Raw genomic sequence first — 19,372 nt, forward strand, 5'->3', positions numbered from 1 at the left:
AAGAAAGAAACATAAAATGGGAAAAGTTTGAAAGTGAACACGGGGTTCTAAACCCGGTGTGTGTATAGAAATAGGATCCACACCAAGACTAATATTCATACAGTTTCCATATCCACTGACAGCAAGTACTTTGCAAAGCTGGTGGCTGCTCAAGAGCACAAAATACTTCACACTGCTCAGATGCCAATGCAAAGAAATCCCTTTCTTCCCATCAACCTTTAAATGTGCAACTAATTTAATGGGGATGATTGCGACGACAACAATAACAGATCTGTACATTTGGCCAAATACAATAGAAATCAAACAAAAAGTGGAAAGTGATGAAAGAAAAGGAAAAATAATTGCTGCATACATTTAGATAGAAGTTTTCAAGTAGTCTTAAGAAGGTTCCAAATGTTTGTTTACTTGTAAACAGCTCCCTTGACCTGAGTGTTTCATATCACATGGGCATATTGCTCATTTTGATTCAGAAGTTTAATTAAACACATTGGCCTGCTCTTTGTGTGGGTGATAGAGACAATCTTTCCCTGTTCTTTTCATGTTATTCCAGCATCTAATATAAAATGATATGTCTGTTAACATCTGACTTCGTTAATGGAGCTATACATGTACTTTGAATGTTTATACATCTGCAATTTTTTGTCTATATTTGTTTGAAAGGTACAAACAAACTATAAAAATAATGATAATCTGTCAAGACAGGCCTTTTCAGATCCCCAAGATTTGCATGTTGCCAATAATAGCAATAATAATAATAATAATATTTTAATTATATTTTTATTGTGCATTTTCCTTGTGTTATTTACAGAGAAAGTTGGTGAAAAAAACTATATTAAATCAGAATATCTTTAAAGAAAAAAGTAGGAAAATGAGAAAGGAAGAGGAAGGATGTATTGTCGAAGGCTTTCATGGCTGGAATCACTAAGTTCTTGTGGGTTTTTTCGGGCTATAGAGCCATGTTCTAGAGGCATTTCTCCTGACGTTTCGCCTGCATCTATGGCAAGCATCCTCAGAGGTGTGAGGTCAGACCTCACACCTCTGAGGATGCTTGCCATAGATGCAGGCGAAACGTCAGGAGAAATGCCTCTAGAACATGGCTCTATAGCCCGAAAAAACCCACAAGAACCTAGAAGAGGAAGGATTTTAATTTTTTATAATAATAATAATAATAATAATAATAATAATAATATATTACCCTCCTCTCCTTTCAGTTTGAGACAGAGCACAACACAGTCAAATACATCAATAAAAGCACATATTAAAACACAGTTAAAATGCAACCACAAAAACATAGAATCAGGAAAATCACATTCAAAGCACCCTTGACAGATGGCCATCCAGCCTCTGTTTAAATGCCTCCAAAGAAGGAGCCTCCACCACACTCCAGGGCAGAGAGTTCCACTGCTGAATGGCTCTCACAGTTAGGAAGTTCTTCCTCATCTGTAGGTGGAATCTCCTTTTTTATAGTTTGAAGCCATTGTTCCTTTGCATCCTAGTCTCCAGAGCAGCAGAAAACAAGCTTGCTCCCTCCTCCCTATAACTTCCCCTTACATCTTCATCTATGGCCCTCATCATGGCTCCTCTCAGCTTTCTCTTCTGCAGGCTAAACATACCCAGTTCTTTAAGCCACTCCTCATAGGGCTTGTTCTCTAGACCCTTGATCATTTTAGTTGCCCTTCTCTGGACATATTCCACCTTGTCAATATCTCTCTTCAATTGTGGTGCCCAGAATTGGACAAAGTATTCCAGGTGTGGTCTGACCACGGCAGAACAGAGGGGAAGCATGACTTCCCTGGAACTAGACACAATGCTTCTATTTTTACAGACCAAAATCCCACTGGCTTTTTTAGCTGCCGCATGATTATATATTGTTTATATACATTCAATTATATATTAAAACATAGAGTACACATATTAAAACACCTGAGATAAAATATAGCAACAACAACAGAAAAAGAAGAATTGGAAGATACCACCAAAGGCTATCCAGTCCAACCCCCATCTACCATGCAAGACAAGCACAATCAAAACTTTCCTGACAGATGTCCATCCAACCTCTGCTTATTCATAAACACTGAATGTGATTAAAAAGTGATAGCCTATACTGCCTCCCAAAGAGCAAATTTTTCCTTTCCTACCTCGAAGGATAATAAAGAAGTCAGTCAAAGACTTACCTTCGATGATATAAATATATAACTGGAAAGTAAAAGAACTGCTTCTGCTTCCGACATTTGCCTTGGTTCCACCAGCAGTTGATGGCCACAAATAGGACCTGCAAGCAAAGATACCCATGAATCCCAAAGTCTTGGGATTATCCAGGAATGGCTTCCCTGAGTTATGTGAAGAAGGACGCAGCTGAAAAAGAGAACGGCAGCCCTTGGGGAGCCCTTCTCAACTCTTGTATTTTTTCCCAAGGGACAGAAGAAGAAGCATGTATATTGGGAGCAGCAGGTGGGACTTGACCAAACACTGAGTCAGGGATAAGCAAAAATAAAACAGAAATCATGACTAAAAAAGGTCGACATAACTCTAAGCTTTTGGAAGATTTTGTGCTTCTTGGCCCAGTCATCAACAAAATAGAACCACAGAACCCCAGAACCCTACAGTTGGAAGAGACCTCAAGGGCCATTCAGTCTAATCTCTTCTGTCCGGCAGGAAAAACATGATCAAAGAACCCCCAACAGATGGCCATCCAGTCTCTGATTATTAACAATAAGAAGAATTATAACAGAATTGGAAGAGACCCTCAAGGGCCATCCAGTCCAACCCAACTTCTTCCATGCAAGAAAAATACATTCAAAGCATCTCTGACATTTGGCCTCTGCTTAAAGGCCTCCCAAGACAAAGGCAGGAGTCTGTAGTCATGAAATCAGACAACTTGAAGGGGTCATTTTTTCACAGCCTCCACAAAAATTTAAAACATTGCTCCCTTCCAACGGTAGAATATTTCTTCATGTCTAAGGTGCCATCTACTGCAAGGAGCACACTACTTTCACCACCCATTAACAGGAAAAGAAAGCTTTATTTATATATAGGCAACCCCCAAGTTACAAACAAGACAGGTTCTGTAGGTTTGCTTTGAAGCTGAAGTTATTTGTAAGTAGAAACAGTAGCATTTCTAAAGTGTAATTCCATATATATGCATGTATGCATGCCTTTGGATCACATAGGGAAGGGTTTACACCCCTGTGATGTTTCCTTTGCTGTCTGTTCCCCTGTAGAGAAGGTTTCACCTCACTTTCTGTCCCTTTGATAATTGGATTCTCAAAATGTGGCTTGTTGTGGAAACAAGGACTGGAGATAATGCTTTAGCTGAGACCCCTTTTCCCATGATAATAACTCTTTTAGGAGTGGATTTTCCTTCCTTCTGAGAGGTAGATTCCTCTCATTTCCTGTTGTCTCAGTCCTGTTCTTAACTAGGAACCATTTGCAAGTTGGGTATTTATAACTCCAGGACTGCCTGTACACACACACGTATGAGATAGATATAATAGCATAGATTTGGCACCCCCAAAGGTCATCCAGTCAAACCCCCTTCTTTCCGCTAGGCAGGAAGGCACCATCAGGGAAGCTTACACTCAATTCCTGTTGTCTCAGCCCTGTTCTTAATTATGAGTCATTTGTAAAAAAGCAATACCCTCCAGAGGATGTGAGGGGGGTAATTTTGTCACATTTTGAGCCTGGTTCAAGCCACTTTTGGACTAGGAGAGGTCTTTATTGCAGGATCTCCTGGAAGGCAAACACCCAACAGATGACCGCTGCTTCTTTATGAGGTTTATACCTGGTCCGCCAAGATACCAGCCACCTTCTCGATCTCCTCCCGGACGGTGACAGACTGCCCACACCACGGGGCGTAGAAGTAGAACAGACTGACATCCGAGTCCCGCCGGATGTCCTCTGCGCGGTCCAGTTGCCCGAGGAAAAGGTCGTGGACTGGAGATGTCAGAGCAAAGAAGCTGACTGGGGGCCTGGCAGGCAAGGTCACGTCTTTGGCACGGCTGGGGGAAAGAGATGCAGTCGTCAGGACACCCTCAATTCAACGCGACAAAAGGTTCAAACATGTGGCCCTCTGACTCCCAGAAATCCCAATTTCCAGCTTGTTCAATGGCCAGGAATTTTGGGAGATGGAATCCTAAACACCTGGAAGGTTACAAATTTGACAAGTATGAGAAGCGGCCTAAAGAGCTGGGTCTGTTTCACCTGCAGAAGAGAAGGCTGAGAAGGGACATGATCACCATGTTTAAATATGGGACAGGAGGCTTCTAAACAGAGGTTGGATGGCCATCTGCTTTTTTGGGGGGGGGGGGGGGCTTTGGTTGTGCTTTTCCTGCCTGGCAGGGTGTTGGACTACATGGCCCATGTGATCATGTCCAACTCTATTATTCTATTATTCTTCTAATACAATACAATTTCCCTTTCTTGCACCTAAAAGCAGAGGAAGGCTTTCCCAGGGATTCTATTCAACTGGAATATGGGCTGCCTAAAAACATTTAAGAAAGTCACTCTGCAGTTTATACCTGTTTAAGCTGCTTTGGGTCTCCTTTGTGGAGAGAAAAAGCAGAGTATAATAATAATAGTAATAATAATAACAATAATAATACAGCCTTTTCCCGCAAAAAGCACACTTCATGGTGGCAAGCAACGAAAGAAACGCAGCACCTGAGAAAAGACAGGTTTCTATTTTTTGCACAAATAACGTGGGCCTTCTTCTCCCACAGGAAATGCCCTCCTCCTGCTTTCTGTACATTCAAAGCAAGCAACATGTTGAACATGACGTGGCAGAACAAATACACACACACCACACGCTACACCACTTCCTGGTCCATTCCTCTCCATGATATATATATGTCAATATTTAAAGAGGCAAAGGAATCCCAGAGCACCTTTGAGACTAAGGGGGAAGGGGGGAAGGTGTTTTAGAGAATAGTTTTACACAGGACTTCTGAGATACCGTTGGAAGACTGCAACTCACAAAAGCGTAAACTAAGTATCTGTTTTTTACAATTAGATTACAAAGGTGCTACATGAGTCCATTTTTGCTACATTGATACAGACTGATAAGGCATGTCTTTGCATAAAGTTGTAGCAGATGCATAACAACAACAGCAACAACTATAATAATAAACCGGCTGTGTATCCCTTATCCAAAATCTGAAATACTCCAAAACTCAAAATGATTCACAGAGATAGAGTGGCATCTTTGCCTCGTGGTGTCGAACTTTGTTTCAAGCGCAAAATAGTTTTTGAAATGGTGAAAACTCTGAATTAGGAGTTTCAAATGTGCATTCTATTACCGCCTTAGGTCAATTTTGCACCCTGTGTTTGGTGTAAGTCTTTATAATGGTGGCTTTTTACCTATGTATTGTATGTTCATATGTTTTTACACTGTTGTACCCCACTTTGAACTATTAGGAGAAATGGTTAAAATGTATTATTATTATTATTATTATTATTATTATTATTATTATTATTATCCTTCAGGCCATGTGTCTATAAAACAGAAACGAATATAGTTGAGACATGGATCCCACCTTCAATGTATCTCACTCTGAACATATAGACCACTGCTGGCTGTCCAAAAACAAACTCAAACTGCTTCTGGTCCCAAGCATTTCAGAGAATGCAGGCCAAACCTGGAATAACTATAGTTACAGGTTTGCCCTCAGTGGAAACTGGAGGGGGTTCCTTTGGTGCAGAAAAGGTGGGGCTGCTTGCCTTGCTAACACTCCCTCTTCTATATAATAAAGCAAAAAGATTCAAAATGTTTGGGACCTCTTCTATCTGTGAGTTCTCAGGAGGACCTGACACTCCATATTACCTGGACTGAAGACATACATATACAGGCCACTCCCAAGTTACAAACAAGAGAGGCTCTTATAGGTTTGACTGGATTTGGAAAAAATGTGGCTTGTGGGGAGAAAGCTTCAGTGGAGATCCCTTTTCCCTATGATGATAATAACTCTTTAATGGTTGGATTTCCTTTCTTTCCAAGAGGGAGAGTCCTCTGACTTCCTTTGGTCTCAGCCTCATTCTTAACTATGAGTCACTTGTAGGTCTGGCGTTTATAATTCGGGAGCGGCCTGTATCTAACATGTGTGTTTGGGAAGACAGTGTTCAAGGACTGTCACTTGGCTGAGGGAGAATGTTGACGGGGAGCATATCCCCGAGAAAGGGGACCGTTGCAGGGAGAGAAAGAGAATGATTGGAAGTCAAGTCACTTGCAAGTAAGTGTGCCTGGGAAGGGCTTTGTCACCTGGATGGCTGGAAAGGAGGAGCACGAAGAGGTGGAATATGGATTTTGAATTTAAATTCTTTTAATTGAATCTTTTAAACTCCAAATTTTAAAAATCTCTTCAATATGAAATTGCTATAACGTGAATTTGTAGGTCTGTGTTCAATTGTGTGATTGTTTTCTTTGTCGCTAGTGTCAGTGTAAATTGGGTTTAATCTTTTAGTCTGTGTTATTTTATATCTTTATATGGCACTGAACGTTTGCCTCTTTATATGTTGTAAGCTGCCCTGAGTCCCCACTGGGGAGAGATAGGGCGGGATAGAAATAAAGTCTTGTTCATTCATACGGCAGGTGAGAAGACCTGAGAATGAGAGGGGGCAAACGGAGTCCCCTCCCAAGAGGAAAAGCACAATTGAACTATGATGATGATGATGATGATGACCCTGCTTTTTCTCTCCCCAGGAGGACTGCAAGCTATAGTTGATAGACGGGAAAATATGGAGTCTAAGGTTGTCAGGCTTAAAATTGGATTAATTTATTTATGTATATCCTGCTTTATTTCCCCATACAGAGACTCAAAGTGGCTCACAATCAAAAACATTACAACTTAAAATACACAAATATATAATAATAAGACAAATTTTGTGTTTTGTCTGTTTGTTTGTTTTGTTCTGTTAGAAATGTAATACAATTGTCTGGTTGCCCCTGACACAATAAATAAATAAATAAATAATAAGACAGTAGATCACAATATATTACTATATATTATCAGTAGTCATTATATTTGATATATTAGTTTTACTATATTACCATATTATTATAATATATTATATTGTATTATCAGCATTATATTGTATTATATTGTAATATTATTATCAGTATTATATGTATATTCAAGATAAAGGTTTATCCTTGACACTAAGTCTAGTCATGTCTGACTCTGGGGGGGGGGGGGTGCTCATCTACATTTCTAGTATATTATATTATATTAGCATAGCACAATCTCAGTATTATGGATTACTATATTGTAAGGTAAAGGTAAAGGTTTTCCCTAACATTAGGTCTAGTCGTGCCTGCCTCTGGGGGCTGGTGCTCATCTCCATTTCTAAATCGAAGAGCCGGTGTTGTCCGTAGACACCTCTAAGGTCATGTGGCTAGCATGACTGCATGGAGCACTGTTACTTTCCCACAGAAGTGGTACCTATTGATCTACTCACATGTGCATGTTTTTGAACTGTGAGGTTGGCAGAAGTTTGGGCTAACAGTGGGAGCTCATCCCGCTCCTCAGATATGACTGCCAACCTTTTGGTCAGCAAGTTCAGCAGCTTAACCTGTTGCGCTACCAGGGAACCCTATAATATACTATATTGTGTAATTAGTATTATACTGTATTATATTATAATATTATTATCAATAATATATTATATTTTTACCATAGCACAATATTAGCATTACACATTATTATACTATACTACTACAATAATATATTATATTGTGTAATTCATATTATAATTTATTATATAATATTATTATCAATATTATATGTATATACAATATATTATATTATTACCATAGAACAATATTAGCATTACACATTACTATATTGTACTGTACCACTACAATAATATATTATATTGTGTAATTCATATTACATTTTATTATATTATAATATTATTATCAATATTATATGTATATATAATATATTATATATATTATTTATATAATAATATAATATATATATTATATTATTATATTATATTATTACCACAGCACAATATTAGCATTACACATTACTATATTGTACTATACCACTACAATAGTATATTGGCTTCAAACTACAAGAGAGGAACAATGGCTTCAAACTACAAGAGAGGAGATTCCATCTGAATATTAGGAAGAACTTCCTGACTGTGAGAGCCGTTCAGCAGTGGAACTCTCTGCCCCGGAGTGTGGTGGAGGCTCCTTCTTTGGAAGCATTTAAGCAGAGGCTGGATGGCCATTTGTCAGGGGTGATTTGAATGCAATATTCCTGCTTCTTGGCAGGGGGTTGGACTGGATGGCCCATGAGGTCTCTTCCAACTCTTTGATTCTATGATTCTATGATTCTATATTGTGTCATTTATATTACATTTGATTATATTATAATATTATTATCAATATTATATGTATATACAATATTATATATATATATATTATTTATATAATAATATATATAATATATACTATATTATTATTATATTATATTATTACCACAACACAATATTAGCATTACACATTACTATATTGTACTATTCCGCTACAATAATATATTATATTGTGTAATTTATATTCTATTCTATTATTATCAATATTATATGCATATACAATATATATACCATAGCATAATATTAGTATTATACGTTACTATATTGTACTATACCACGATACTGCCATATTACATGTAATATAAAATTATTACATATTATTATATTGTCGAAGGCTTTCATGGCCGGAATCACTCAGTTCTTGTGGGGTTTTTTTGGGCTATATGGCCATGTTCTAGAGGCATTTCTCCTGACGTTTCGCCTGCATCTATGGCAAGCACCTCTGAGGATGCTTGCCATAGATGCAGGCGAAACGTCAGGAGAAATGCCTCTAGAACATGGCCATATAGCCCAAAAAACCCCCACAAGAACTGAGTATTATTATATTGTACTATATTAGTACACCACCATATATATATATATAAAACACCCTACCAGTATATTATACTATTAGTATTATATATTATATTAAACAGCTGAACTGTTTAAAATCTTAAAAGATGATGCTGTCAAGGTGATGCATGCCATATGCCAGCAAATATGGAAAACACAAGAATGGCCATCAGACTGGAAAAAATCAACGTATATCCCCATACCAAAAAAGGGAAATGCGAAAGACTGCTCAAACTTCCGTACAGTGGCCCTTATTTCTCATGCCAGTAAGGTAATGCTCAAGATCCTGCAAGGAAGACTCCAGCAATACATGGAGCGAGAGTTGCCAGATGTTCAAGCTGGGTTTAGAAAAGGCAGAGGAACCAGAGACCAGATTGCCAATATCCGCTGGATAATGGAGAAAGGCAGGGAGTTTCAGAAAAACATCTACTTCTGCTTCATTGACTATTCTAAAGCCTTTGACTGTGTGGATCATAACAAATTGTGGCAAGTTCTTGGTGGGATGGGCATACCAAGCCACCTTGTCTCTCTCCTGAGGAATCTGTACAAGGACCAAGTCGCAACAGTCAGAACTGACCACGGAACAACAGACTGGTTCAAGATTGGGAAAGGCGTACGGCAAGGCTGCATCCTCTCACCCAACCTCTTTAACTTGTATGCAGAACACATCATGCGATGTGCAGGGCTGGATGAATGCAAAGCTGGGGTGAAAATTGCTGGAAGAAACATTAACAACCTCAGATATGCAGATGACACCACTCTGATGGCCGAAAGCGAGGAGGAGCTGAGGAGCCTTCTAACCAAGGTGAAAGAAGAAAGCGCAAAAGCCGGGTTGCAGCTAAACGTCAAAAAAACCAAGATTATGGCAACAAGAATGATTGACAACTGGAAAATAGAGGGAGAAACCGTGGAGGCCGTGACAGACTTTGTATTTCTAGGTGCAAAGATTACTGCAGAGGCAGACTGTAGCCAGGAAATCAGAAGACGCTTACTTCTTGGGAGGAGAGCAATGTCCAATCTCGATAAAATAGTAAAGAGTAGAGACATCAGACTGGCAACAAAGATCCGCCTAGTCAAAGCCATGGTATTCCCTGTAGTAACCTACGGATGTGAGAGCTGGACCTTAGGGAAGGCTGAGCGAAGGAAGATCGATGCTTTTGAACTGGGGTGCTGGAGGAAAGTTCTGAGAGTGCCTTGGACTGCGAGAAGATCCAACCAGTCCATCCTCCAGGAAATAAAGCCCGACTGCTCACTGGAGGGAAAGATACTAGAGACAAAGTTGAAGTACTTTGGCCACATCATGAGGAGACAGCAAAGCTTAGAGAAGACAATTATGCTGGGGAAAGTGGAAGGCAAAAGGAAGAGGGGCCGACCAAGGGCAAGATGGATGGATGGCATCCTTGAAGTGACCGGACTGACCTTGAGGGAGCTGGGGGTGGTAACGGTCGACAGGGAGCTCTGGCGTGGGCTGGTCCATGAGGTCACGAAGAGTCGGAGACGACTGAACGAATAAACAACAACATTATACTGTATCATAAGTTGTAGTATATACAATATATAATTATATTATTAATATTATATATATATATATATATATATATATATATTAGTGTTATTACATTACAATGTTGCTATTTATATATTGTATATCTTTGAAGGGCTCCCAAGTGATGCTGGAGGTGACACTATGGAGCTGTGTCTTCGTGGCAAGCACCTGAGGCAGGAGCCAAGTCTAGAGACCAAGCCTGGGCCAACTTCGGCCCTCTGGGCGTTTTGGACTTCAACTCCCACAATTCCTAACAGCCTACCGGCTGTTAGGAATTGTGGGAGTTGAAGTCCAAAACGCCCGGAGGGCCGAAGTTGGCCCGGCCCTGTTTGAGTCCTCACCTGTGGCTCAGGTGTGCTGCCCGCTCCCTCCCCCCCCCCCCCCGCCCCGCGCGCTGCCTCACCTGGAGGAGGCCTTGAGGGCGGCCAGGAAGGCGCAGCCCAGCACCGCCGCCGCCGCGCCCCCGAAGAGCACCGCCGGCCTCCGCCGTTGCAGCCGGGCCATGCGGGAGAGCCGCCCCGGAGGAGCAGCAGCAGCAGCAGCGGGCGCCGGCGCGGGAGGCCCCTCCGTTGGGTCGGAGCCGGGGCCTCCGCAGGACGACATCCCCGCCCGCCCTGCCTCCGCCTCCGGCCCGGCCTCCCAGGCGGAGCCCCTCCGACGAGGCACGGAAGCAAGGCCCGCCCCAACTGAGGCCTACTCCACACACAGGCCTCCTTGCCGCTTACTTCAGAGAAAGGCCCCGACTGAGGCCTAGTCGGCTTCCCTCAGACCAAGGCCCAAACTCAGGCCTACCCGAACCTCCCGCCATTGCTCTCAAGCTAGGCCAGGCATGGGCAAACTTGGGTCCTCCAGGTGTTCTGGACTTCAGCTCCCACAATTCCTAACAGCCTCAGGCCCTTTCCTTTTCCCTCTCAGCTGCTTAAGCTGTTGGGAATTGTGGGAGTTGAAGTCCAAAACTCATAGAGAAGCAAAGTTTGCCCATACCAGAGCAAGGCTCCCACTGAGGCCTAGACTGAGGCCTAGTCGGCTTCCCTCAGGCCAAGGCCCAAACTCAGGCCTACCCGAACCTCCCGCCATTGCTCTCAAGCTAGGCCAGGCATGGGCAAACTTGGGCCCTCCAGGTGTTCTGGACTTCAGCTCCCACAATTCCTAACAGCCTCAGGCCCTTTCCTTTCCCACCTCAGCCGCTTAAGCTGTTAGGAATTGTGGGAGTTGGAGTCCAAAACACCTGGAGAGCCAAAGTTTGTCCATACCAGAGCAAGGCCCCTACTGAGGCCTGTTTTCTCAGAGAAAGGCCTGGACTGACAGCCTCAGGCCCTTACCTTTTCCCCCTCAGACACTTAAGCTGTTAGGAGTTGTGGGAGTTGAAGTCCAAAGTTTGCCCATACCAAAGCAAGGCCCCCACTGAGGCCTGTTTTCTCAGAGAAAGGCTGGACTGAGGCCTAGTCGGCTTCCCTCACGCCAAGGCCCCAACTGAGGCCTACCCGAACCTCCAGCCATTGCTCTCAAGCTAGGCCAGGCATGGGCAAAATTAGGCCTTCCAGATGTTTTTGGATTTCAACTCCCACAATTCCTAACAGCCTCAGGCCCTTACCTTTTCCCCCTCAGACACTTAAGCTGTTAGGAATTGTGGGAGTTGAAGTCCAAAGTTTGGCCATACCTGAGCTAGGCTCCCACTGAGGCCTGTTTTCTCAGAGAAAGGCCTAGACTGAGGCCTAGTCGGCTTCCCTCAGGCCAGGCCCCAACTCAGGCCTACCCGAACTTTTGCTCTCAAGCTAGGCCAGGCATGAGCAAACTTGGGCCCTCCAGGTGTTTTTGGACTTCAACTCCCACAATTCCTAACAGCCTCAGGCCCTTTCCTTTCCCCCCTGACACTTAAGCTGTTAGGAATTGTGGGAGTTGGGAGTCCAAAGTTTGGCCATACCTGTGCTAGGCTCTGACTGAGGCCTGTTTTCTCAGAGAAAGGCCTGGACTGAGGCCTAGTCGGTTTCCCTCACGCCAACTGTGCCCTACCCAAGGCCCCAATTGTGCCCTACCCAAACCTCCTGCCATTGTTCGCAAGCTAGGCCAGGCATGGACAAACTTGGGCCTTCCAGATGTTTTTGGACTTCGACTCCCACAACTCCTAACAGCCTTAGGCCCTTTAGGAGCTCCCGGTGGCGCAGTGTGTTAAAGCACTGAGCTGCTGAGTTTGTTGACCAAAAGGTCGCAGGTTTGAATCCGGGGAGCGGCGTGAGCTTCCACTGTCAGCCCCAGCTTCTGCCAACCTAGCAGTTTGAAAACATGCAAATGTGAGTAGATCAATAGGTACCACTCCGGTGGGAAGGTAACAGCACTCCATGCAGTCATGCCAGCCATATGACCTTGGCGGTATCTACGGACAACGCCGGCTCTTCGGCTTAGAAATGGAGATGAGCACCAACCCCCAGAGTCGGACACGACTGGACTTAATGCCAGGAGAAAACCTTTTCCTTAGGCCCTTTCCTTTCCAGCCGCTTAAACTGTTAGGAATTGTGGGAGCTGGAGTCCAAAACACCTAGAGAAGCAAAGTTTGCCCATACCTGAGCTAGGCTCCCACTGAGACTTGTTTTCTCAGAGAAAGGCCTGGACTGAGTCCTAGTCGGTTTCCTTCAGGCCAGGCCCCAACTCAGGCCTATCTGAACATTTGCTCTCAAGCTAGGCCATGCATAGGCAAACTTGGGCCCTCCAAATGTTCTGGACTTCAATTCCCAACAGCCTTAGACCCTTTAGGAGCCCCCAGTGGCACAGTGAGTTAAAGCGCTGAGCTGATGAGTTTGTTGACCGAAAGGTTGCAGGTTCAAATCTGGGGAGCGGGGTGAGCTTCTGCTGTCAGCCCCAGTGAGGGCGACCAACCCAGAACTCCCTGCCTTCAAACTGATCTGACCTGCAGCAGGGAGTTCCGCAGTTCTCTATTGCCCACTTGGGCTTCTATGGAATGTGGCCACAGCAGCTTCAACCAAGAGACTTTCTTTCTGCTTCGCTCTTTTCCCCCTACCTAACATTGTAACAAATCCCCCAATAAAGTAACCATTAATTGTAACTTTTCCTCTCTCTAGTGTCACTTTGTGTCTTTTACTGTCCAGAAACTGCTCTTTACATGAACTTTCCCTCTCCTGGGCCGCAGATCACTGCCAGGCCACCCGGGATGCAATTTTCACTTCCCAGGGAGGCTGGAACTGCGTTCCTCTGAACTGTGGATACGGAAACCCATTGGGCCCCCGTATCCGTGAGTCAACGGATCGCTTCAAAATCAGTGCCATTCCTCTCTTGGGCTTATTCTAAGACTAATGGCTATCTCGCTTTTGCTCCACTAACCTCTCTGCCCCAGGAATAACCCTTTTTGCCCCCCAAACCTATCATGGAGCCCAGCTTGCTCTCTGCTGACACAACGCTGTTGTTGCCATCTCGCTGGGACCCGAGGCACCTGTTGACTTGGGGAACCTGTTGCGGTCACCCATAGGACCCCCAGAGGACCGGTGGGCTGTCCGGATCCTTGTCGAGATGGGATCTGTAGTTTTCTCCATTTCTTTCAACATGGATCTCGACCTCCAGCGCTGGCCACTACCTTACAAAGACTCAATGGACTCCGGGGCATCTGCCCTAGCCTGCCCCCATGGATTCTACAACTTTCCTAGAACTTTGGTAAACTTTTATCAACTTTTGAAAACTTTTTGAAAACTTTTTTGGAATTTTTTCTTCTTTCAAGCCCCATGGACTCCCTCCCCTTTATGATTTTTTGATTTTAGGTTCTTCATGAACTCTGGCGGGTGGAACAGGTTGGTATGAATTTCTTCCCCCCCCCCTTTTCCCCCCAGTGTATGCCTTATGAACCCCATATCTGTGTCTATGTATGAAATAAGAAATGCCACCCTTTTCGTGACCTCAGCAAACCAACTTCTTAGGAAATTCCTCTTCATTTCCTGAGATGATCTTCCCATTGTTTAAAAAGGACTTAACAAAGACTTCTTGCATGGACAGAAACTATGGTGCCCCTCAGGTCTCGGAGCATGGCCCCTGAAAGGGAGTGCCCCATGGTGACTCGATCATTCATCAACAATGGGACATCCTGCCTTCAGGGAAGATAAGGGTGCCCCATCTGCCTCACCCATGGTCTACCCCCTCTTGGATGAAACCAATGGACAGATAACATCAATTGACCCCATATCCAGGACTGAAGATTACCAAGGCTTGGCAGCCATGCCTGCCACTTTTGCATATTTCACCCACATAAGACAATACCCAGCCAGCTTAAGGAATCTCCGGACTATCGCTGGCCATCGGACAAGCCATTAAGTCACATTTATTCCACTCATTTTTCTCTCAGTTCTTTGTTTCCTCGCTCGTTGGCTCAGAAGCCGAAGCGGCGCTGGCTTCCCCATTGGCTGAGGCGCGTCTAAGCCGGCTGCGCCTCACTCCAGCTGATGACTCCAGCCAATCAGTGTGAAGACGGCAAGGGGGTGGGGGTCGGGGCGGGAAGTTTGAATTTGACAATACTGTATTTCCTATAAAATGTACTCCTTATTGCCCTGCCAAACATGTCGACTTTGACAAGAGATTGCGGTTTGGACTGAGGCCTATTTGGACCCCTTCCACACAGCCCTATATCCTAGAATATCAAGGCAGAAAATTCCCCATTTTCCGCTTCTGAACAAGAATATATGGCAGCGTGGACTCAGATAACCCAGTTCAAAGCAGATATTGTGGGATTTTTCTGCCTTGGTATTCTGGGTTACATGGCTGTGTGGAAGGCTCCTTGGTTTCCCTCAGGCCCCTGCCATACAGCTGTATAAAATCCACACTGGACTAGATTATATGGCACTACGGACTCAGAGCCCTTCCACACAGTTTTATATCCCAGAATATGGAGGCAGAAAATCCCGCATTTTCTGCTTTGAACTGGAATGTATGGCAGAATGGACACAGGACCCTTTCACACAGCCATGAAACCCAGAATATCAAGGCAGAAAATCCCACAATATCTGCTTTGAACTGGGTTATCTGAGTCCACACTACCATATATTCCAGTTCAAAGCAAATATTGTCGGATTTTATTCAGCTGTGTGGAAGGAGCCTTTGATAAACCAGTTCAAAACCGATATTGTGGGATTTTCTGCCTTGATATTCTGAGTTTCATGGCTGTGTGGAAGGGCCTTCAGGCCAGGCCCCAACTGAAGCCTACTCCTGAAGCCCACAAACACAATGCTGCCCGCCACCCAAGTGAAGGCTTTCACATGGGGACAATTACTTCCTAGAGTTTTTTGTGCTTCCTCCACCACAAGCATCCCAGTGTTTTTACTCTCTCTATTGGTGTGGAATTTGTATGAGCCCACCCACTGCCTCTCCCTTAAACCTTTCCTATTCTTTTCTATGGCACACAGCAAACAGGAATTGATCAGCAACTGAACATACTAGAGAGGTTTGGAGAGAATTCACCATGATTTATAGGAGTTGTAGGGATTGGGATGTATAGTTCACCTGCAATCTAAGAGCACTCTGAACGCCACTAACAATGGACCTGGAACTAACTTGGCACGCAGAAACCCCCTGAAACACGCAGAAACCCCCTGACTAACAAAAAGTACTGGAGGTACTGGTCAACAAAAAGTACTGGAGGGATTTATAGGATTTGTAGTTCACCTACATACAGAACGCACTATAAACCCAAACCAAACTTGGCATGCATACCCGATATGCCCAAATTTGAATACTGGTGGGTTTTGAGGGGATTCGCTTGCAATCAATGAGCGCTCTGAACTCCACTAAAGAGGAAATTCGACCAGACTTGGCACACAGAGCCTCCATGACCAGAAAAAATAACGGAGGTCTTTGGGGAGAAATCACTTTGATTAGGGGGAGTTGTAGTTCACCTACAGCCAGAGAGCACAGTGAACCCAAACACTGATGGATCTGGACCAAACTTGGCATGCATACATGATATGCCGAAATTTGATTACTGGAGGGGTTGAAGGGGCAGGGTGGATGGATTGTTCTTTCTTTCTGGGAGTTGTAGTTCACTCACAAACTGACCTCTACCAATGATGGACCTGGACCAAACTTGGCACACAGAACCCCTATGACTAACTCAACCTAGTGGAGGGGTTTGAGTGGACTGACTTACCATAGTTTACCCTACAGCCTGGGAACACACCGAACCCCACCAATGATGCACCTAGAGAAAACTTGCCCAACATAACAAACTTTTAAGTACTGATGGAGGTTTTCAAGGTTAACCTGGCATGATGTCAGTTATGGTTCACCTTATGCATTTTGTACAGTTTTTTAAAAATGACTTTTTTAAATAACCTGGGCAACACCTAGTAATGGAATAAAAAGAAACGCTCTTGAATCTGGGGTCAGCTCTTATAATAAGGGATGCCTGACAACCTGAATAAGAAGAAAAATAAGGATAATAATGAAACCCTTGGCAATAATAATAATGGAACCCTGACAATCCTAATAATAACAAGAGATCCTGGCAGAATAATAATAATAATAATAATAATAATAATAATAATAATAATAATAATAATGGACCCTTGGCAACCCTAAGAAGAGGAAGAAGTAGAAGGGACAATAACAGTAATAGCAATAATAATAATGGACCCCTGACAACCCTAATAACTCACAGCAACTCAACCCTAATACTAATACTACTAATGATAATGGCAACTGGCATTGAGTCTATCAGGAAAAAAGTAGGATAAAAATTAAGTACAGAATGTCGTACAAAATACCCGCAATCCCAACAAGAACCAGATGCTTAGGAAAAAAGTCTTTTATGGAAAGTTATCTTTATTATTACAGGCAATATTGGTCCATACAATACACAATACTGACATACAAGTGGAATCGCTCAAAATCATCATTGAAACAGCAAAGACCAAGAAACAGAATTTAAACTACTTGATTTTTCCAAAAAAAGAAAAAAGAAAAAAATTAATACGTCTTTTTTTTTTACCAAGATTCTTTTTGTGTTAAAAAGTCTTCAGTAAGTTATATTGAAACATACAAATAGAGAAAAATACCCCATTCAACGTATAGTGCTGTTGAATGGTTATTTCGCTTAAAATCTGCTCCTTTTATTCATACGAAAAATCCTTTTTTTTCATTTATTAAGTAACCTACACAGAGATAAAGAGCAAACTTTCTTGGAAACAAATCCTCTTAAAAATTTCCCTCCATCATGTATTTCGTTTTATTTATTTTTGAATTCTTCCAAGCCCAAGGCTTCTCTGCCATGAAGCCTACCTTAAAAGGGTTGCTCTCCAGCCAAAGGCCTAGCGCTTGAGGCTTCTTTGCCTTCTGCTTTGGCGTAAGGCCGCCTGGCCAGGTTTATTGTTGTTGTTGTTTTCTGACTCTTTCCCCTCCAATGGAAGGTGCACAAGGCTTGAGGCTGGTTTTGAAGGAGGGCTCACGCCGCCGTCCTGTTGGCCCCGAGAGACCCGCCAACCTTCCCTTTCCCCCCCTAGATAGACATCTACTACACGGTTTGGTTCATCGGGAGGAACAATTCCGGCCCAAAAAAGCAGGCGCCAAAACCTGCGGCTTCTGCCGCACGCGCCTTCGGATCACTGTCAACAAATGATTATTTCCTTTCCTCCTCCTTGGTTTTTTATGCTTTTTCCGTCTGGCAACACGAAGGCATAGGTCGACGGGAGTTAGTTTAAATCTTTAAACAAAAAACTATATTTTCCAAAGTCGTTATCGTTGGGGGCAATCAAGTGGTCCTTGCGGGCTTTGTTGAGCTTCATGCACAGAACCTGGCGGCGCTCCTCCCATTCACGGAGTTCTGCCAGACCGTGGGCCCAGCGGCAGTGGCTGCCCTCCACACAGGCCCCTGACACAGCAAACCTGTTCCAACGGGGGTTAGAAAAAGAGAAGGGAGGGAGGAGAATGGAAAGAAGGAGGGAAGCGGAAGAAGAATTGAAAGAAGGAAGAAGATGGGGAGGTGGGGAGGGCAGGAGAATGCAAGGAAGGAAAGAAAGGAATGGGAGGCAGAATAATGGAAAGAAGGAAGGAGAGGTAAGGTGGGAAGGAAGGTGAATGGAAGAAAGGAAGGAAAGGAGGGAGGGAGAATGGAAAGAAGGAAAGAAAAAGGGAAGAAAGAAAGAACGAAAAATATAGAGGAAGGAAGAACGAGAAGAAGGAAGGTGGGAAAAGGAAGGAAGATGGAAGAGAGTGATGAAAGAAAGCGAGAGAGAGAGAAAGGGAGGAAGAAGGAAAGAGAAGAATGGAAGAGTAGAAGATAAAAGAAGGAAAGGGAAAGAAAGAAAGAAAGAAGGAAGTAAGAAGAAAGAAGGAAAAGAGGGAGGATAGAAATAAACAGGTAGGAAAAGAGAAGAAGGAAAGACGAAAGTAAGGAGGAAATGAAGGAGGGATGGAAGGAAGTAAGGAAAGAAAGAAGAAAAGAAAAAAGGAAGGAAGGAGAAGAAAAAATGGGAATAAAGGACAAAGGCGGCATAGGTGAGACATTCTGCAAACAGAGCTGCCCCCAATATTTTGCAGTCTTGCACTGACCTCTAAGTCAGGCGCTGCCTTGCCACCTCCCCCCCCCCCCCCCCCCCAAATAATTATATTTTTTACAAAAGAAGGCAGAGCCTGAAGTTATGTGAGCTATGTGGCATTCTGGGACTCAATATAACCTGATCTGGGGCAACAGAGCTGCATACTTCCTGCTTCTGCTTGCTGGATTTTAGCAGAACGGTACCCATAGGGAGCCTGTATGGTATTTTGATTATTTTAACAGTCTCAAATGATTTAAATTGACTTGTATGTTTAATTCTATTTTAAATATCCATAGGGCATGGATTTTAAATTCCATTATTTTACTTTTGTTTTGCATCTTGTAGTTTTGCAAATATAAATAATAATACGTCT

General features: G+C 43.3%; 2 protein-coding genes across 3 annotated transcripts in view; both read right to left on the reverse strand.

The window, feature by feature from the left end:
- The window catches only part of LOC132782081 (thioredoxin domain-containing protein 11), a 34,103-nt gene extending 22,985 nt beyond the window's left edge, over positions 1-11,118 (reverse strand). The window contains exons 1-3 of the mRNA XM_060786749.2: positions 10,878-11,118; positions 3,782-3,998; positions 2,175-2,272 (exon numbers count right to left, since the gene is read on the reverse strand). Of these exons, the coding sequence (XP_060642732.2) occupies positions 2,175-2,272; positions 3,782-3,998; positions 10,878-11,077 (515 nt within the window). The 5' untranslated portion in view covers positions 11,078-11,118. The remainder of the gene's footprint in view (positions 1-2,174; positions 2,273-3,781; positions 3,999-10,877) is intronic.
- Positions 11,119-17,269: 6,151 nt separating this feature from the next.
- Positions 17,270-19,372, reverse strand: part of LOC137095142 (zinc finger CCCH domain-containing protein 7A-like) — a 34,158-nt gene continuing 32,055 nt past the window's right edge. For both annotated transcript variants that reach the window (XM_067461443.1, XM_067461442.1), the window contains exon 23: positions 17,270-18,346. In XM_067461443.1, the coding sequence (XP_067317544.1) occupies positions 18,154-18,346 (193 nt within the window). In that variant the 3' untranslated portion in view covers positions 17,270-18,153. The remainder of the gene's footprint in view (positions 18,347-19,372) is intronic.

This window comes from Anolis sagrei, chromosome Y, assembly GCF_037176765.1.
Source record: "Anolis sagrei isolate rAnoSag1 chromosome Y, rAnoSag1.mat, whole genome shotgun sequence".
NCBI lineage: Eukaryota > Metazoa > Chordata > Lepidosauria > Squamata > Dactyloidae > Anolis > Anolis sagrei.